The sequence below is a fragment of the Podarcis melisellensis genome, assembly GCF_964234715.1.
Source record: "Podarcis melisellensis genome assembly, chromosome: 17".
Lineage (NCBI taxonomy): Eukaryota > Metazoa > Chordata > Lepidosauria > Squamata > Lacertidae > Podarcis > Podarcis melisellensis.
Window position 1 is genome coordinate 33285871 of NC_138534.1, and position 16198 is coordinate 33302068.

The 16198-nt window shown below is 45.5% G+C and overlaps 1 protein-coding gene across 2 annotated transcripts; it reads left to right on the plus strand.

Annotated features, from left to right (window-relative positions):
- The first annotated feature begins 1056 nt into the window (after nt 1-1056).
- On the plus strand, nt 1057-15881 carry PPP1R3B (protein phosphatase 1 regulatory subunit 3B). Of its 2 annotated transcripts, none has more exons than XM_081894729.1 (3): nt 1057-1194; nt 2407-2507; nt 11626-15881. In XM_081894729.1, exons 2-3 carry the CDS (start codon nt 2503-2505, stop codon nt 12515-12517), a joined length of 897 nt encoding a protein of 298 aa, XP_081750855.1. In that variant the 5' UTR covers nt 1057-1194; nt 2407-2502; the 3' UTR covers nt 12518-15881. The 2 variants fall into 2 exon arrangements, with proteins under 2 accessions (XP_081750855.1, XP_081750856.1); XM_081894730.1 differs by lacking the exon at nt 1057-1194 and adding an exon at nt 1470-1753.
- The last annotated feature ends 317 nt before the right edge of the window (nt 15882-16198 follow it).

The following is a 16198-nucleotide window of genomic DNA, read 5'->3' on the forward strand; positions in this document are numbered from 1 at the left end:
ACCTCCCATTAATTCCTAGGGTGGCACTGTGGGTTAAACGACAGAGCCTAGGACTTGCCGATCAGAAGGTCGGCGGTTCAAATCCCCGCGACGGGGTGAGCTCTCGTTGCTCGGTCCCTGCTCCTGCCAACCTAGCAGTTCAAAAGCACAGCAAAGTGCAAGTAGATAAATAGCTACCGCTCCGGCGGGAAGGTAAACGGCGTTTCCGTGCGCTGCTCTGGTTTGCCAGAAGCGGCTTGGTCATGCTGGCCACATGACCTGGAAGCTGTACGCCAGCTCCCTTGGCCAATAAAGCGAGATGAGCGCCGAAACCCCAGAGTCATACGCAACTGGACCTAATGGTCAGGGGTCCCTTTACCTTTAGCATGACCAATGGTCAGGGATGATGGGAATTGTAGTCCAAAAAAAACACACCAACCACAACCAACTGGAGACCCAAGTTTGGGAAACACTGTCTGCAAAGGCACTATATATTTGACACAGGTACTTTCTAAACAACAACTTCCCTTCAGAGAATCCTGAAGGGACTTTTTAACTTCCAACAGGGAAGTTCAACTCAAGGCTGCATCCAGCGCCCCACATTTTCGGGAATAACTTGTCCCACCCAGGCACCCAGAGCAAACCACAGTTCCCAGGATTATTGCTGTGCGTCCAGTTGGCGAAAAGAAATGCGCTTTTAAAAGTATGTTGCGCTTATTAGGAGGAGGCTGCCTTGGGGCGCCAAGAGCGACGCCTCCGTCTGAGAGAAGGCCCTAAAACGCGCACGGGCCTGGGGTGGAAGAGGGCCGCTTGCCCCGGGCCTCCTTCCACGCTCCATCCCATTCCCGGCCCCCGTGCGCTCCAGATGCGCGCTATCACTTGCCGCCCCCTCCCCGCCCGCCAGCCCGGCGTCCACGCGCCATCCTCCTGGTCTCTCACGGGGAAGCTGCGCCGCCATTGGCTGTCGGAGGGCGGGTGAAGAGGCCGGCCATTGGCCGCGCCGCTGCTTCCTCCCCTGCCGGGGCTGCTCGCCGCCGAACGGGCGGCTCTTAAGGGAGCGGAGGGGGCGCTCGCTTCGCGTGCGCGCAGGGACCGAATGGCCTGGGCCGAGGAAGGAGGGCAGGGCGCCTCCGCGCAGGGCAGCCGAGCCGACTTGGGACGGCCTCTGAAGCTGCTGCAAGCCCGGGAAGCTGGTGCGCGGCCCTGCGGCTCCAGGTAATGGGGCGGGGCGGGGAAAATGGGGCGAGCCAGGTGCGCAGGGAGGGCTCTCTCTCTCTCTCTTTGCCCAGCGTTTGCTTCCCAGGTCGAGCGAGCCAGGTCAGGAATGCATTTTTTTTAAAATATATTGCCTAAGTAGCGTAATGCTATGCAGAGAAGGGACTTGGTTTCCGCAGGAATTGGCTGCGGCGATCCTGTGCGCGCCTGCCTAGTGGTGGGTGGGTGCGCGAGGGAGTTGCCCCGGTGTGGATTCCGAGCAAGCGCAATAGGCTTGCGCGCAAGAGAGCAAGTCCGGTTGAAATCGGGGCCACGAGGAAGCATCTCTCCGTTCAGCCCGAGCCGGATCCAGCCTTGCAGCAGCTCCCTGAGCCGCGAAGAGAGAGAGATTCCCCCGAGGCGAAGGCGCTGCGCACCTGGCGAGGCAGTTTTGAAAGCGGGGAGTGGGACTCTGCTTCGTTGTGCGCTCTTTTCGTTTTCCGCTTTGGAGTCAGTCCTTTTTTTAGAATAGCAAACGGGAAATGAGAGCGCCGAACTTGCTTTCACAGAGGAGCTCAAGGTGAGCCGTCGTCGAACAAAAGCGGCCTTACAAGGCGCGAACCTGGAGTCTCTTTCGACTCCCCTCTTAGGATTCCCCTTATAGGGTAGAGATGACCCGGTCTGACAACAGCTTGCTCCATCAGGACGCATGAGTCATGCCTGAGAGGACCTTTAAAATTTAAACCGGGGCTGTGAATGGTTTATCTTCGAAGAAGCGCACCTGCCGGAGATAATTTCTGTAGCAAAGGTTGCTTTTCTTTTTTTTAAATGGTGCAGATTGGCTTACAATATTTTATAATGCCTGCTTTTGCCTGAATCCAAGCAACTTGAAAAAAACGAGGTGGCGTTTGTCCCCTGCTTTGAGATTATTGAAAGCCCTCCAGCACTTAATGCTCAGAAAGTCCTATTGAATTCAGCCGGGCTTTCAAGTTTGCCTAGGAATTTAGCCTGTAATCTCTAGACACATTTCCTCTCTGAATCCACTTCTGTGTGAAGAAGGTGTTCAGGGGTGTGTGTGAATATGAATAGAGGTGCCTCTGCCTATATATTTGATCTCTGTAAGAACTTGGAAGGTGGTTGCCTTGTTGGCATGAATGTAGAGGAGGAGGAAGGGGTGGGGCCTGGCATTAGTTTTGGAGTTCTGCTAATCCTGCCTTGCCCTGCTGTTTCCAGGCAATGAATCTATAGCTGCTGTGCCTTGTGAAATCTGGGTGCACCTCCAGCCCAGATCATCTTGCAGCATCTTTATAGCTAACCACCTTCGTCCTTATGAGGTATGTAAAACATAATACTATATTATTTTATTTTATTTGCACATAGGAAGAATCTTTTCAGTATCCATTTTCTTTTCTAAACTCACTTAACAGCACAATTTTGTAGTGTCTATTGTAAGCAGGCTCCTGTTGAATTCAATCAGGTATACTTCCAGGTTGAATGGGTTTAGGATTGGAGACTGTAAAAGCCATTGCAGGGTCAGGGATAGAATTGAACAATATTGGTAGCAGTTTTGGATGTGTCATAAATTGCCCCCAAATAATTTTGAGGGTTCTACTCTGCTGAGAACTTTGATAATCCCTACTTCTAGAAGTACAGTTCCCTGGGAAGAAGCAGCAGTTATTGTACCAATTTGAGGCTGCAGATCCTAAAAGCATTAGAAGAATCCTGCTGGATCAGGCCAGAGGGCCAGCGATGACCAGCACCTTCCCCTCAAGCAGTGCAACCAAAGGCAGATAGAAGATTGCAAACAGGACATGAGTGCAATAGTAATCTTCCAACTTGCAGTTCTTAATAAACAACTGTTATACAGTGGAGGTAGAACGTAGCAATCAATTGTGTTTAGTAGCCATTGATAGCCTATGCATGGTGGGACATTTCTACCTTGTAACCATACATCGGATCAGGCTGCACATCTGTCCTATGCTTATGTCTCATTTGGATGATGGGACGCGGGTGGCGCTGTGGGTTAAACCACAGAGCCCAGGACTTGCCGATCAGGTCGGCAGTTCAAATCCCTTTGACAGGGTGAGCTCCCGTTGCTCGGTCCCTGCTCCTGCCAACCTAGCAGTTTGAAAGCACATCAAAGTGCAAGTAGATAAACAGGTACCGCTCCGGCAGGAAGGTAAACGGCGTTTTTGTGTGCTGCTCTTGTTCGCCAGAAGCGGCTTAGTCATGCTGGCCACATGACCCGGAAGCTGTACGCCGGCTCCCTCGGCCAATAAAGCGACATGAGCGCCGCAACCCCAGAGTCGGCCACAACTGGACCTAATGGTCAGGGGTCCCTTTACCTTTTACAGTTTCAGAAATCTAGGAGCATGGCTTTTGTTCTCTGTGTTGGAGGGTTTCTGATGGAGCACAGACTCTAAGGCTTCATCATGCCCATAAATAAAAAGAGTGCACCAGGAGACTGGAGCAAAACCCACATCCTACCTAAGATGGCTAGATGAAAAAGGGAACAGGGCTCCTGCAGTTTCAATAGCTGTGTAGAACAGGGAATTTCATCAGGTGTGGAGTTGATGTGCAACCTGCAGTGCCTGTGTCTTTAAGGTTATAGAAAAACGAGCAGTTGCTTCTGCATCATAAAGGACATGGACAAATGGATTTGCAATAAGTGGTGAAGGTGAGAATAAGCAGAAGTCTGGTGGCTGGGTCAGATTAAGGTCATTCAGGAAACAGTTTTCTAAAATGGAGAAATAGGTCTGCTGTCATTTCATTAACGGCAAGAAAGGAATGAAAACAAATGAACCTGATTTTGGCTCTCCCAATATTGTTCAAAGCACTATTGTAGCTGCTAATATTGTTTGTATTTTTTTAATGGCTTGAAGCAGTGATAAGATTATATAAAAATGGCCTTCCTTAGATAGGCCAAAGATCCATCTCGTTTAGTTTCGTGTTTTAAACAGTGGCCAGCCTTAGGAAACTCTCAGTCAGTTAACTACTTTCCCTGTTGGTCTTTTTATGCAATATCTGTTCTTCAGATATATCTGCCTCTGAATGTTGCAGGGGGTTGGACTAAATGGCCCCCTGTATCCCTTCCAATTCTACAATTCTTTGATTCCATATGATGATAACTATTGGTTAACCTATTTTTACTGAATTTGTGAAGTCCCATTTTGAAAGTCCTCTTAAGTGCTATCCTGAATTATTTTTGCTAAACTTGGACTGCTAGAAATGGCCTTAATTTCAGTGTCATTAAAAAAAACCTGACCATGCTAATGTGCGTGTCTGTCTCTGTCTCTGTCTCTGTCTGTCTCTCTCTCTCTCTCTCTCTCTCTATATATATATATCCTTTCCTTCAATGGAGTTAAGGGCAGTATACATAAAAAGCCATATTTAAATATTTAAGTGCCTGTGTTTTGAAACCTGGACGTACAGTGAAGCCCAGACTAATATGTTTGGTTTCAGATTTTGAAATCCTTTAGGTGTGAAAACCTCAGCAAACTCAGCTCTAGTACGGTCCCATAGGAAGCTTTGTACTTGTGATTCTCCACAGAAATCTCTCAAGGGCTTTATCCTTCCAAAGCTTGAATCGCAGCAAAACCTTCATCTGGGAGTTACTTGTAACAAAGCAATTTGCTTAGCCTTATTAATGAGTAGGATGTGAAACTGGGCATATTGGGAAATAGATGCAAAACTAGCATGCTAGCTCTGACTTAGTTTGGAGAGAGTATTTAAGAAAATCAGGCCTATCTTGGCCAGCATCCTGTTCTTAAAGTAGCCAACTTTGCAACTGCAGTTGGGGCATGACACTTGAATTCCAGCAAAAAAAATTATCAATTTGCAAATAGGCAAGAGGCCAAAACTGACTTCTTTCCCCAACATCTGCCAAACTAGATTCCAAACAGGGAATTTCTGATGTTGTGTTTCTTCCTCGTTAGACATCAATCTTATTCATTAAATGAGGGTTTCGTTTTGCACACAAAAAAATCTGTCTCTTAGGATTTCTAATTGGTCAGAACTGTAATGAGTTCTTAGGAAGCTGGATCCATCTAGCTAAGTATTTAATAATAATAATAATTTTTATTTATACCCCGGCCTCCCAAGCCAAGGCCGGGCTCAGTGCGGCTAACAAGCAATAATAAAAACAACTTAAAAACAAGATTAACATACAACATTAAAATATTGAAACATTAAAATATTAAAATGCAGCCTCATCACAGGAGGAGAAAGGAAAAAAGAAAGAGGGGGAGGGAATCAAATTGGCTCCAAGCCAAAGGCCAGGCGGAACAACTCTGTCTTACAGGCCCTGTGGAAAGAAATCCGATCCTGCAGGGCCCTGGTCTCATGAGGCAGAGCGTTCCACCAGGCCGGAGCCAGTGTTGAAAAGGCCCTGGCTCTGGTTGAGGCTAATCTAACTTCCTTAGGGCCTGGGACCACTAGGGTGTTGCTATTTATGGACCTTGAGGCTCTCCGTGGGGCAGACCGGGAGAGGCGGTCCCGTAGGTACGAGGGTCCTAGGCCGCGAAGGGCCTTAAAGGTCAAAACCAGCATCTTAAATCTGACCCTGTACTGGAAAAGCACTGAGTGAATATGGAAGTGGAAGCAGCTTTGCAGACTCTCAGGCAGAGGACATGCTCAATCCTACCAGGAAATGCTGTTGTGTTGTGAGGAAGGAATAGTCCCATAAAGGTTGACTTGTGTTTTGTCAGGGGCTATCTGCATGACAATAGAACTGCCAAGACCTGGCATGCTGATAACAGGTATCTGAAACAGGTCTGGCACATTGTCTCTCAAACAAAGAGTCTTTTGGCACTTTAAAGACTTAACACATTTATTACTGCATAAGCTTCCCTGGATTGTGGTCCACTTCATCAGATGCATGAAGTGGGTACAGAGCAGTTTTAGGGTGGGGAATGAAATGCAGCAAAGGACACACAGTGATAATTATGTACTTAATGCTGGTAATTCATAAAAAACAGCTGGCATGCTGGCACAGCCAGTTAACATAAATAATGTCCTAAAAATCATGTTCAGTCCATAAATAATGGCAGTACAAATGATTGAACTTCTTGATGCAATCTCCTTGCAAAGTTCCTTTATCATCGCCATCGTAAACTTTTATTGCACAAGCCAAAGGCCATGGCGTCATCCGATTCCTTTATCTTGAGTAGTTCTTCCCATTCAGATGGTTTGATGTATTGCAGTTCAGTAGTTTCATGTTACAGTCCCCTCTGTTGAAGTTCCTTGGAGTAGTTCATCCCGTTTTGATATGCTTTGGGTTAAGTGCAGACAAGTGGATTTTCATAGAGGAATTTCAGAACACGATGGCTGTCAAACTTGGTTATCTTTAGAGAACCATTTCCACATTGGCATGTCTGCTGAGGGACCTTTGAGCATCTGTTGTATGTTGCAGAGGATTCTGGATCATGTTCTGGAGAAGAGCATGCTGTTTGTGTTGAGTATTCATGTTAGTAAAGGTAAAGGGACCCCTGACCATTAGGTCCAGTCGTGACTGACTCTGGGGTTGCGGTGCTCATCTCGCTTTATTGGCCGAGGGAGCCAGCGTACAGCTTCTGGATCATGTGGCCAGCATGACTAAGCCGCTTCTGGCAAACCAGAGCAGTGCACGGGAACGCCGTTTACCTTCCTGCCGAAGCGGTACCTATTTATCTACTTGCACTTTGATGTGCTTTCGAACTGCTACGTTAGCAGGAGCAGGGACCGAGCAACAGGAGCTCACTCCGTTGCGGGGATTCGAACAGCTGACCTTCTGATCGGCAAGTCCTAGGCTCTGTGGTTTAACCCACAGCACCACCCGCGTCCCTGGTGCGTATTCATGTTACTCTGCATCAAATGTACCGCAAAACCCACCCAGCACTCCCTATCTTCTCCACCTTGAAGGAGAACATGAGTAGTGGCAGGCAAGTTGCCTTTAGGCAGCTTGTCTGCCATTAGTCAATCATCTTCTCAATGAGAAGCTTCTTGTTTCTAAGGTTCCCAAGAATGCTGTTTGAAAATTGCTTCCCAAAGAAATATACACAGTAGTTGCATAGGTAACCCTTGCTCCACAATGTTATGGTATATATGGGCTTTACTCTGAGACCAAGTTGTGAAAGGTATCTAGACAGTATAAGGCTGAGCAGAAACAGAGATTGGTTTGCTTATCCACAAAATGGGTGTTGTCTCATGTTTGTCAGATATAATTTTATCTGTTGGCTGAATCAGTGTGCACTTTAGTCAGAATTGCATATATGGGGAGAGTTTCCTATTTGCAATAATCTCACCATTTGGAATGATAAATTAGCAGAAATGGTTAAAAAAAATGTGCAGGGACTTCTGTGGTTAACTGTGAAACTTAAATTTGTTCAGCTTAAGCTATCACCCATTGCTTCCCATTTTACCTGTACCGTACCTTGTTTTCTAGACTAGGAATGGTGATTAAGCCTATGGACCTTCAGATGTTGCCGGACTACATCTCCCATCATCCCTAGCTAGCAGGACCCGGTGGTCAGGGATGATGGGAATTGTAGTCCCTAAACAGGTGGATACCCAAGTTTGGGAAACACTGATCTGGAGGGTCACAGACTTCTCACCCCTGCTTTAGACGACTACCTTCTTATTTCAGTGTTTTCTGTTATAAGTTGGCAACGTTGAAACTTGGTCACTGAGAAAATTTGTGTGTGGGTGTGCATGCATAAACTGAATGGAAACCTAGAGATAGTTTATTCCAAACCCATAGCTCAGCCTTCCTGACTTTGTGCCCTCCAGATATCCTGGATGACAACAGCCAGCCCCTAATAGCATGGTCAGTGGTCAGGGATTATGGGAGTTATGGTTCCAGCAGGGTATGGAGGGCACCATGTTAGGAAAAGCTGACTGGTGCGTCGCAATATAGGGGATAGGTGCTCCTGCGCCATAGATTCTAGTCTTCCAACCCAAGATTTAAACTCAATTGAGGTCCAGAATATTTGAAACTGGTCAAATGTTAAACTTTGCACTAAGCATCACCTAGCTAATTTATTACTCAATTAGGCCTAGGAAGTGGTAGCATGCATAGCAGGAAATACATTACAGTGGTACCTCGGGTTAAGTACTTAAGTCGTTCCGGAGGTCCGTTCTTAACCTGAAACTGTTCTTAACCTGTAGCACCACTTTAGCTAATGGGGCCTGCTTCTGCCGCGCCGCCAGAACACTATTTCTGTTCTCATCCTGAAGCAAAGTTCTTAACCCGAGGTACTATTTCTGGGTTAGCAGAGTCGGTAAGCCCAAGGTACCACTGTACTTTCCAGTCTGTCTTTACGTTTGTGGTGGTTCTTTTAACCTTTTTTGTCACTCATTCTTGGATTTGGGCCATTTCTTCAAACTGTTACAAGAAGTTCAAATTCTTGAAATGTCTCAATACTGGTTTGGCCGCTGACCGAACTTGCTAATGCTAGTTCCGGTCGCACGTCTGCTGCGGCTTCCTTTCCAGCAATGAATTCAATAGAGTCTGTCACTGCTGCTTAATCAACGTGCCACTTCCTGTTTCTGCACTTCCAAGGAAAGTTTCCAGTACTTGTGGGCGGGGCAAATTTGCTGCATAAAGAAGCTTTATTAGAGACAGTGTAGAAGTTGCACTTCATTCAGCTACCTGAACCAATCCGTGCCCTTGTTGGGATACCAGCATTTCAGATTGCAATGTGGTTTCCGTCCAGCAACTTCTGTGTTCCTGGGTGAGCATGGTGATGAATGTGTCCCTCCGTTTGCTTTTTGATAATGCTTTCAAGTGAGACTCGGTGTTTCTTAAACTTGGGTCTCCATCTGGTTTTGAACTACAGTTCCCATCACCCCTGACCACTAGTCCTGCTAGCTAGGGATGATGGGAGTTGTAGTCCAAAAACAGCTGGAGACCCAAGTTTGGGAAACACTGTTTAGAGGAGGAGTTGTTCCTCCATTAGACTGCTTAAAATAAATATAAACTCTTATATATTTCTGGGGTTGTCTGGTGCAGAGAAGGACGAGGGTTGATAATTGTGTTCATGTGAAGTAGAAGACTGTTAGGATGGAGCAGGAATCTGAACTATGGATCTTCTCTGTTGAAATTTTGCATTGGAATCACTGCATCTGAAAATGCTGCATATTTCTACATGATGGGAGGAGCATCGTTGTTAAATTAGTACACTTTTCATCAACATGGTTTGGTTGAAATTTTAAAAAGAATATTCAAATTGATTACAGTGGTACCTCGGAGCATAATCAGTTCCGGAAGACCGTTCGAGTTCTGAAACGTTCGAAAAACGAGGCACTAAGGGCAGTCTGCAAATTTAATTGAGAAAATTGAGGAACACTCAGTGGAAACCGTTCGACTAACCGAGGTGCATTTGGAAATGGAAGCATTTACTTCCAGGTTTTCGGTGTTTGAAAACCGGTTCGGAAACCGAGGTACCACTGTAATTTAAACAAAGTTCTAAATTGTCACAGGGGGTGATGTAGGAAATGTGTTTTGAAACCAGTTTTCTCTGTTTGATAATTTGCATTCTTCTGAACATATATCCGAGCCAGCTGATTGCAAAAGCAGTCAAAATCTGTTGGTTTGCAGGTATTCAGATTGGAATGCTTTTCATTATGCAACCCATATACCTCTTCTGTTGCATAATTTTTAAATCTGCATGAGGCAGTTGTGGAATTTCTGTTTCTCTGTACCAAGCATGTTGGCCAAGATCACTTACTTGGTGACTAAGGCGCACGTACCTTGGAGCAAACTGATTGAAATTTGTAGGACTTTCTTCTGAATAAGCATGCTTTGGATTGCTCTGCATGTGAGGGCTGTGGATTCAGGCATTTTAAAACTCTGTTTAAGGTTTTTGAACTTTTTAGGCTAAATCTCCCATCAAAACGAAATACACAACCCTGAAGCAATGCCATCGAGCTAAAGATATAAATTGTGAATGTGGCAAACATATTTTGCAAAGATGTGTGTATCATGGAGAACTGGGATTGGTTCTGGAATGCCATTGAAAACTAGAAGCTAGGGTCAACCAGTTAAGCTGAATTTTGGGAGATTAAGGACACCTAAGAGGAAGTATCACTTTAAACAGCTCATAGTTAAACGATGGAGTACAATACCATATAGTGTATTGATATGGGAGAATGCCATTGTGGTCACAACCTGTTCATGGCTATCCCATAAGCACTTGGTTGGCCACTGTGGGAGCAGAATGCTGCATTATCCCATAATCTTTGCTTTCACTTTTTTAGGGCACCTTCATAACCCAGGTAAGGGACGCGGGTGGCGCTGTGGGTAAAACCTCAGTGCCTAGGACTTGTCGATCATATGGTCGGCGGTTCGATTCCCCGCGGCGGGGTGAGCTCCTGTCTTTCGGTCCCAGCTCCTGCCCACCTAGCAGTTCAAAAGCACTCCTAAGTGCAAGTAGATAAATAGGTACCGCTTTATAGCGGGAAGGTAAACGGCGTTTCCGTATGCTGCGCTGGTGCTGGCTTGCCAGAGCAGCTTCGTCACACTGGCCACGTGACCCGGAAGTGTCTGCGGACAGCGCTGGCCCCCGGCCTCTTAAGTGAGATGGGCGCACAACCCTAGAGTCGGACACGACTGCCGTACGGGCAGGGGTACCTTTACTTTACTTTTATAACCCAGGTAATACAGTTGGGGGGGTGACAGACCAATAGAGGTGGCTTTTTTAGCTAGAAAAGCCACCTCTATTGGTCTGTCACCCCTCCCCCAACTGTATTACCTGGGTTATGAAGGCGCCCTAAAGACGTTAAAGCAAAGATTATGGGATAATGCCCACAGTGACTTGCGATCTCGATCACACGCAGTCTGTAGTCCGCTGGCAGTAGGAGTACAATATGGGCATGTCTTTAAGTTAACATCTTACATTAAAAACCTGACAGTACCAAATTATCGAAGGCTTTTCACCAAAGCCAGACTAAACGTCTTTCCTTCTGCAGTGTTGGATGGCAGGTTGAGAGGAGTTCCCTACCAGGACAGACTTTGCTCGTGTGCTCAAGACATCAATTCCATAAAACATATTTTGTTGCACTGTGCAAAATATGAGCAAGCCAGGGCCGAACTAATATTACCCTTGCCTGGTACCTTTCCCGGGAAAATCAGAGGCTCACTATGTCAGGTTCCAATTGGAAGACCGGACAAATGCTAGAACATTAGCAGTAGCAAAGTTTTTATCGGTGGTTGCAAGAACCAATGATCCCTATCTTTAATTTCGAACAAAATGCTTGTTTAACCTGGAGGTAGGCTGTATGAATTGTGTATTGCTTTGTAACAATTTGTTGGGTCTCTAGACCGTAATAAAGGTTGATGATGATGCTGGACTAAATAGGCCTAGTCAGATCCAATAGGAGAGTCCTTGCATATAAAACCTGGGTTTTGTAGCTGCATGAGATGTGCAATGGCCCTCTGATTATTGATCAGTCTTTGTTTTCTTCCTTCTTCTTCAGAATTTTGGACTCCTTTCCTCACAAGCCCACAATGGCAGTGGATGTAGCCATGCAGGTCTACCTTCGCACACCCTACTTGCGAAGGGAGAGTTTTGCCTGCAAAATCGCTCCGAAGCCGAAGACGCCTTTGCGGCCTTGCATCCATTTGAACAGCAACACCCAGCTAAACGAACTGGGGGAGGAAGTCAAAGCTCTGCAGAGTAACCGGGTGAAGAAGAGGGTTTCCTTTGCGGACAGCAGGGGCTTGTCTCTCACGGTCGTTAAAGTGTTCTCCCAGTTTGACGAGCCGTTGGAGATCCCATTTAATATCACGGAACTAATAGACAACATTGTGGGCCTGACGACCGTGGACAGAGACGACTTTGTCTTGGATTTCGTACAGCCTTCTGCAGATTATTTGGACTTCCGGAATCGCCTCCAAGCCGACTACGTCTGCCTTGAAAACTGCATGCTGAAAGATAAAGCCATCATCGGCACCGTGAAAGTCAGGAATCTTGCATTTGAGAAGGCTGTGAAGATCCGGGTGACATTTGACACCTGGAAAACCTTCACAGACTACCCCTGCCAGTATGTTAAGGACACGTACGCAGGTTCAGATAAGGACACGTTCTCCTTCGAGGTCAGCTTGCCTGAGAGAGTTAAACCCCATGAAAGAATAGAGTTTGCTGTGTGTTATGAGTGTGATGGCAAAGTATACTGGGACAGCAACAAAGGCCTCAACTACAGGATCATCCGGTCTGAACTCAAATCTGCCCGGGAGATTTCTCAGCCGCAGGGCGGACCTGGCTTTGGGATTGCCTTTGACCAGTTTGGAAGCCCCCGGTGTTCCTACGGCCTTTTTCCTGAATGGCCCAGCTACTCAGGGTATGAGAAACGCGGGCCTTATTACTGAATGAAAGATCTGGGCTGTGTATTTGCAAACATCCTGCTCAGCAAACGTCTGGGAGTTTGCTGCAAGGGCACAGTTGAGAAAGGAGGCTCGCATGAGTTGGCAGAAACTGAAACTGAAGGACTTGCGAAACTCCTGACTGCAGATGGTTTTTAAAAACAGGTGCTCTTTGCATCATCCTGGATGTAATGAATTTAAACAGCTAGAAAAGGGGAGATCTCTTTGCTGTCTTAAGACTAATGCTGCCAAGTTCTCCCCAAGTCCAGTTCAGCTTTCGCTGCTTCAGTCCAAGCAGTTCTGCTGACATGTTTTGAGGTTCACCACAGTATTGCAAGCCGTACAGAGAAATGTTTGCCTATGCTTCACCTGTTGAGCTAAGGAACCCTGCTGGGGTACACATCTCCAAAAAGCTATTCCATGTTTGACAAAGAACTATGGAGACAATATCCAGCCTTGTGAGGGAGCTATGCTAGCATCTTCCCTTATCTACTTTGTCCGATCTGGAAGAGACCAAGGCGATCAAATAGAAGTGGCTGTAATTTTAGCTTGTATTATGACTCTGCTCCCTTCCATTTTAGGAAATGCCTTCATTTGTGGGAAGATACCAGGGTGCTTACTCACTGTTCTGCCTTTTTTTTTGACGAGAACAGTATGTTTTAAGTTCTTCTCAACAATGGCTGAGGCTGGAGAGTCTCTGGGAGGTCATTCATATTATAATCTCGTAGCCCCTGAACAAAATGTGTGTGTTAGCGTAGGTTGAGGGGCTGCGATCTTATTAATGTGCCTTGAACAACTACTTTGGGTTGGCTGCAAAGAGTAAAAATATCTATTTTTTTATGAACACATAACTTTTCATATGACCGTTTTATTTAAATGTATTTCTTTTGAGCCCTGTCTGGTTAAATAACTGTTTTGTTTTACTACTTCCCCGTCCCCATTAATTTTATAAAATTGAGTGTTACTGACAAAATCAAATAAAGGTTATCGATTTGTATGAAGAATATTCGTTATGTTCAGTGCAACATACCTGCCCCACTGCTCACTCACAGGAGAGACTGTACATCCGTGATACAGCATGTGCTCTCCGTGCAGAAAATCCCAGGTTTAAACCCTAGCATTTCTGGGTAGGACATGGAGAGACTATGATTGAAACCCTGGAGGGCCACTTTGGGGCAGTGTTGACCATACAGAGCTAGGCAGCTAATGGCCTGACCTAGTAGGAGGCAGTTTTGCATGTTCCTGTAGGCTAGGAAAGGAGAGTGGAGGAAGGGCAGGAGCAAGCAAGGGCTGTGGAACCTTCTCTATAAGCCAAAGAAAGAAAGAATGGGTTGGTAATTTCCACACTAGCTTCACAGTACATCGCTGCAGCAGACAGCCATATTTCCTGGTCCATTGGGGACTGTTAGATCCAAGCCCCTACGTTGTGACTCAAACACTAAAGAAAGCCATTTAGCTTCCCTCCACCCTTTGTACTGTGCAAGCCCAGCTCACAAGAGCTTTTGACCGCTGCAAGTGAATTCTCAACCCAAACACATGAGACAAACGAATCTGTGGAGTATTGCGGCTCAGTCGTGAAGCAAACGTGACTTATGCCAGCTCTATCCAAGTATGGGGTTACAGTAAGGCGGACTGAAAGTTAATTTTGTTACGTGAGCTATAGCTCCATAATCTGCTGATGAAATATTGCAAGACTCTTGGGTCAGATTTCTAAGCGCCCGGCTACCTAACCCTACTGGTTCCTCTTGCATTCTGTTACATGAAACTGCTCAGATCATCTTGAATTGTAAAGTACATGCATCCATACAATGCTGTGTGCTTTAGGTTGGCACACAATAGAAGAACTTTGTCTTGGAATGTCCGCTTGCTGTTAAATATAGAAAAGGATCCTAATTAATGTGCCACTAATAGCCAGAACCTGAATTCCTACTTGGAACTGTGCTTGTAAGCATCTTCATGTTGGAAATGCCACCATTAAGTACCCAGGTGGTCTCAGATGCTAGCGCTTTTAAAACCCAAAATCTGCTCCCCCACAAAGAGTAGAAAATAATCTGCTAGGTAACTTGGTCTGAATCTGGCTTCCTAAGAGTTGATGTTTATCTAGTCACCAACCCACCTCCTCCTTTACTAATCTAGAACGGGAGGAGCGGCTTCCGAGGCACTGGGATGTTCTGGGGAGAAGTGAGAGTGGCTGAAGCTGCTCCAGTGTCTTCATTTATTCTCTTCGGTTACAGAAAAAGCAATCCAGCTCACTGCTATGGTTGCGATAGCTTTAACAGTGTGATAGAAGGAAAGGATTTATTTCCCAGCGATGAAAACCGTAACGAATGAGCGAAATATAGTTAAAATACAACCTTAGGATTGCAACTGGTAAGATCACAAGAGCCCCTATTAAATGGTTTCATCTTTTACGGAACAGTTTATACCAGATACTTAAATTCCTCATGGGAAAATAATGCTATTTTTGCACTTTACTTTTGCGTAGATGTCATCCATGGAAAAACCGGCAAAATCACAAATAGGTTTTTTTCCCAGAACTGTCCCTGGATGTTCAGTTTTGAATAAAGTGGAAAAGTTCAGTTGTGAAGATCCGCCAGTCTTTGATTGAAGACTACTTTACCCAGGGGTCTGAGTCGCACATTGCCCCAGTATTTGGATTTTATATGAGGCTGGGGTATAAGAGTGGGGTTTAATCTTACAGGCCTCTAGTCATGGGCTAAGTTTACAGATTAAAGACCTGCTTGTTTGATCCACTACATGTAAAACCTACATACTGGGACCATGTGTAGGAACTTGACCAAGGACTGAAGTAAATGGGGAAGAAGTATTGGAACTGAGGAGCTCCAGCAAGATCACTACATAAATCCATCAGACTGTTGGAAAAGTTAGGATCCAGTTTCTTCCATAAAGCTGAACTCCCAAGGGCTTAAATTGCTTGCTTTGGAGCTACTTCAGGACAGTATATTCTTGTAAATAATATTATATATGTGTAGCTAGATGGGTGGGGACTTTACTGACTCTGCTAAAGGTGTCTGTAAGTAACTTGCCAGGCAAGCAGCTGGAGACAAGACTGTGAAATGGAAACTAGGAATGGTTCTCCCAAGCAACCCCTTTCATTTCAACTCTTCCCCCGCCATTTTGTTTTTAAAGTCATCTTCCTGGCTTCCTGGTTTCAGATGCCAATATGAATGTAACTGAGGAATTGTCATCCTCGGTTTTATGCTTCAGTGCCTTGCATGTTTTTAAATATTTTGTACACAACTAAAAAAAAATGCACTTTACAATCACAATGGATTTGTTTTCTGTAGTACTGTCTGTAATATCACAATGCTTTTGTTTTTATCTTGAATAAAAGAAAATGTTACAAGGAGACTTTGCATTTTGTGAAGTGAGAGCTCGGTGGTAAAACATACCTAAGAATTAAATCTGGAGGCTAAAAAATTGCCTGGGAAGAAGAGAAAAAGGAGGGCTTGTGCCAGATGACAAATTAAGGATGAGCAAAGTCACACTGTTGTAAAACGAGTGTGCTGTACCTAAAGAAGGGATAGGTAACTCCTGGCCTCTTGGCTAGATCTGGGCCTTCTATGCAATGGGCCTTGTTTCTAAGTAAGTACATAGAATCACAACATTGCACTGTGTAGCTCCAATCCTATGCCTGTTTACTCAGAAGTAAGTCCCACTGGGGTC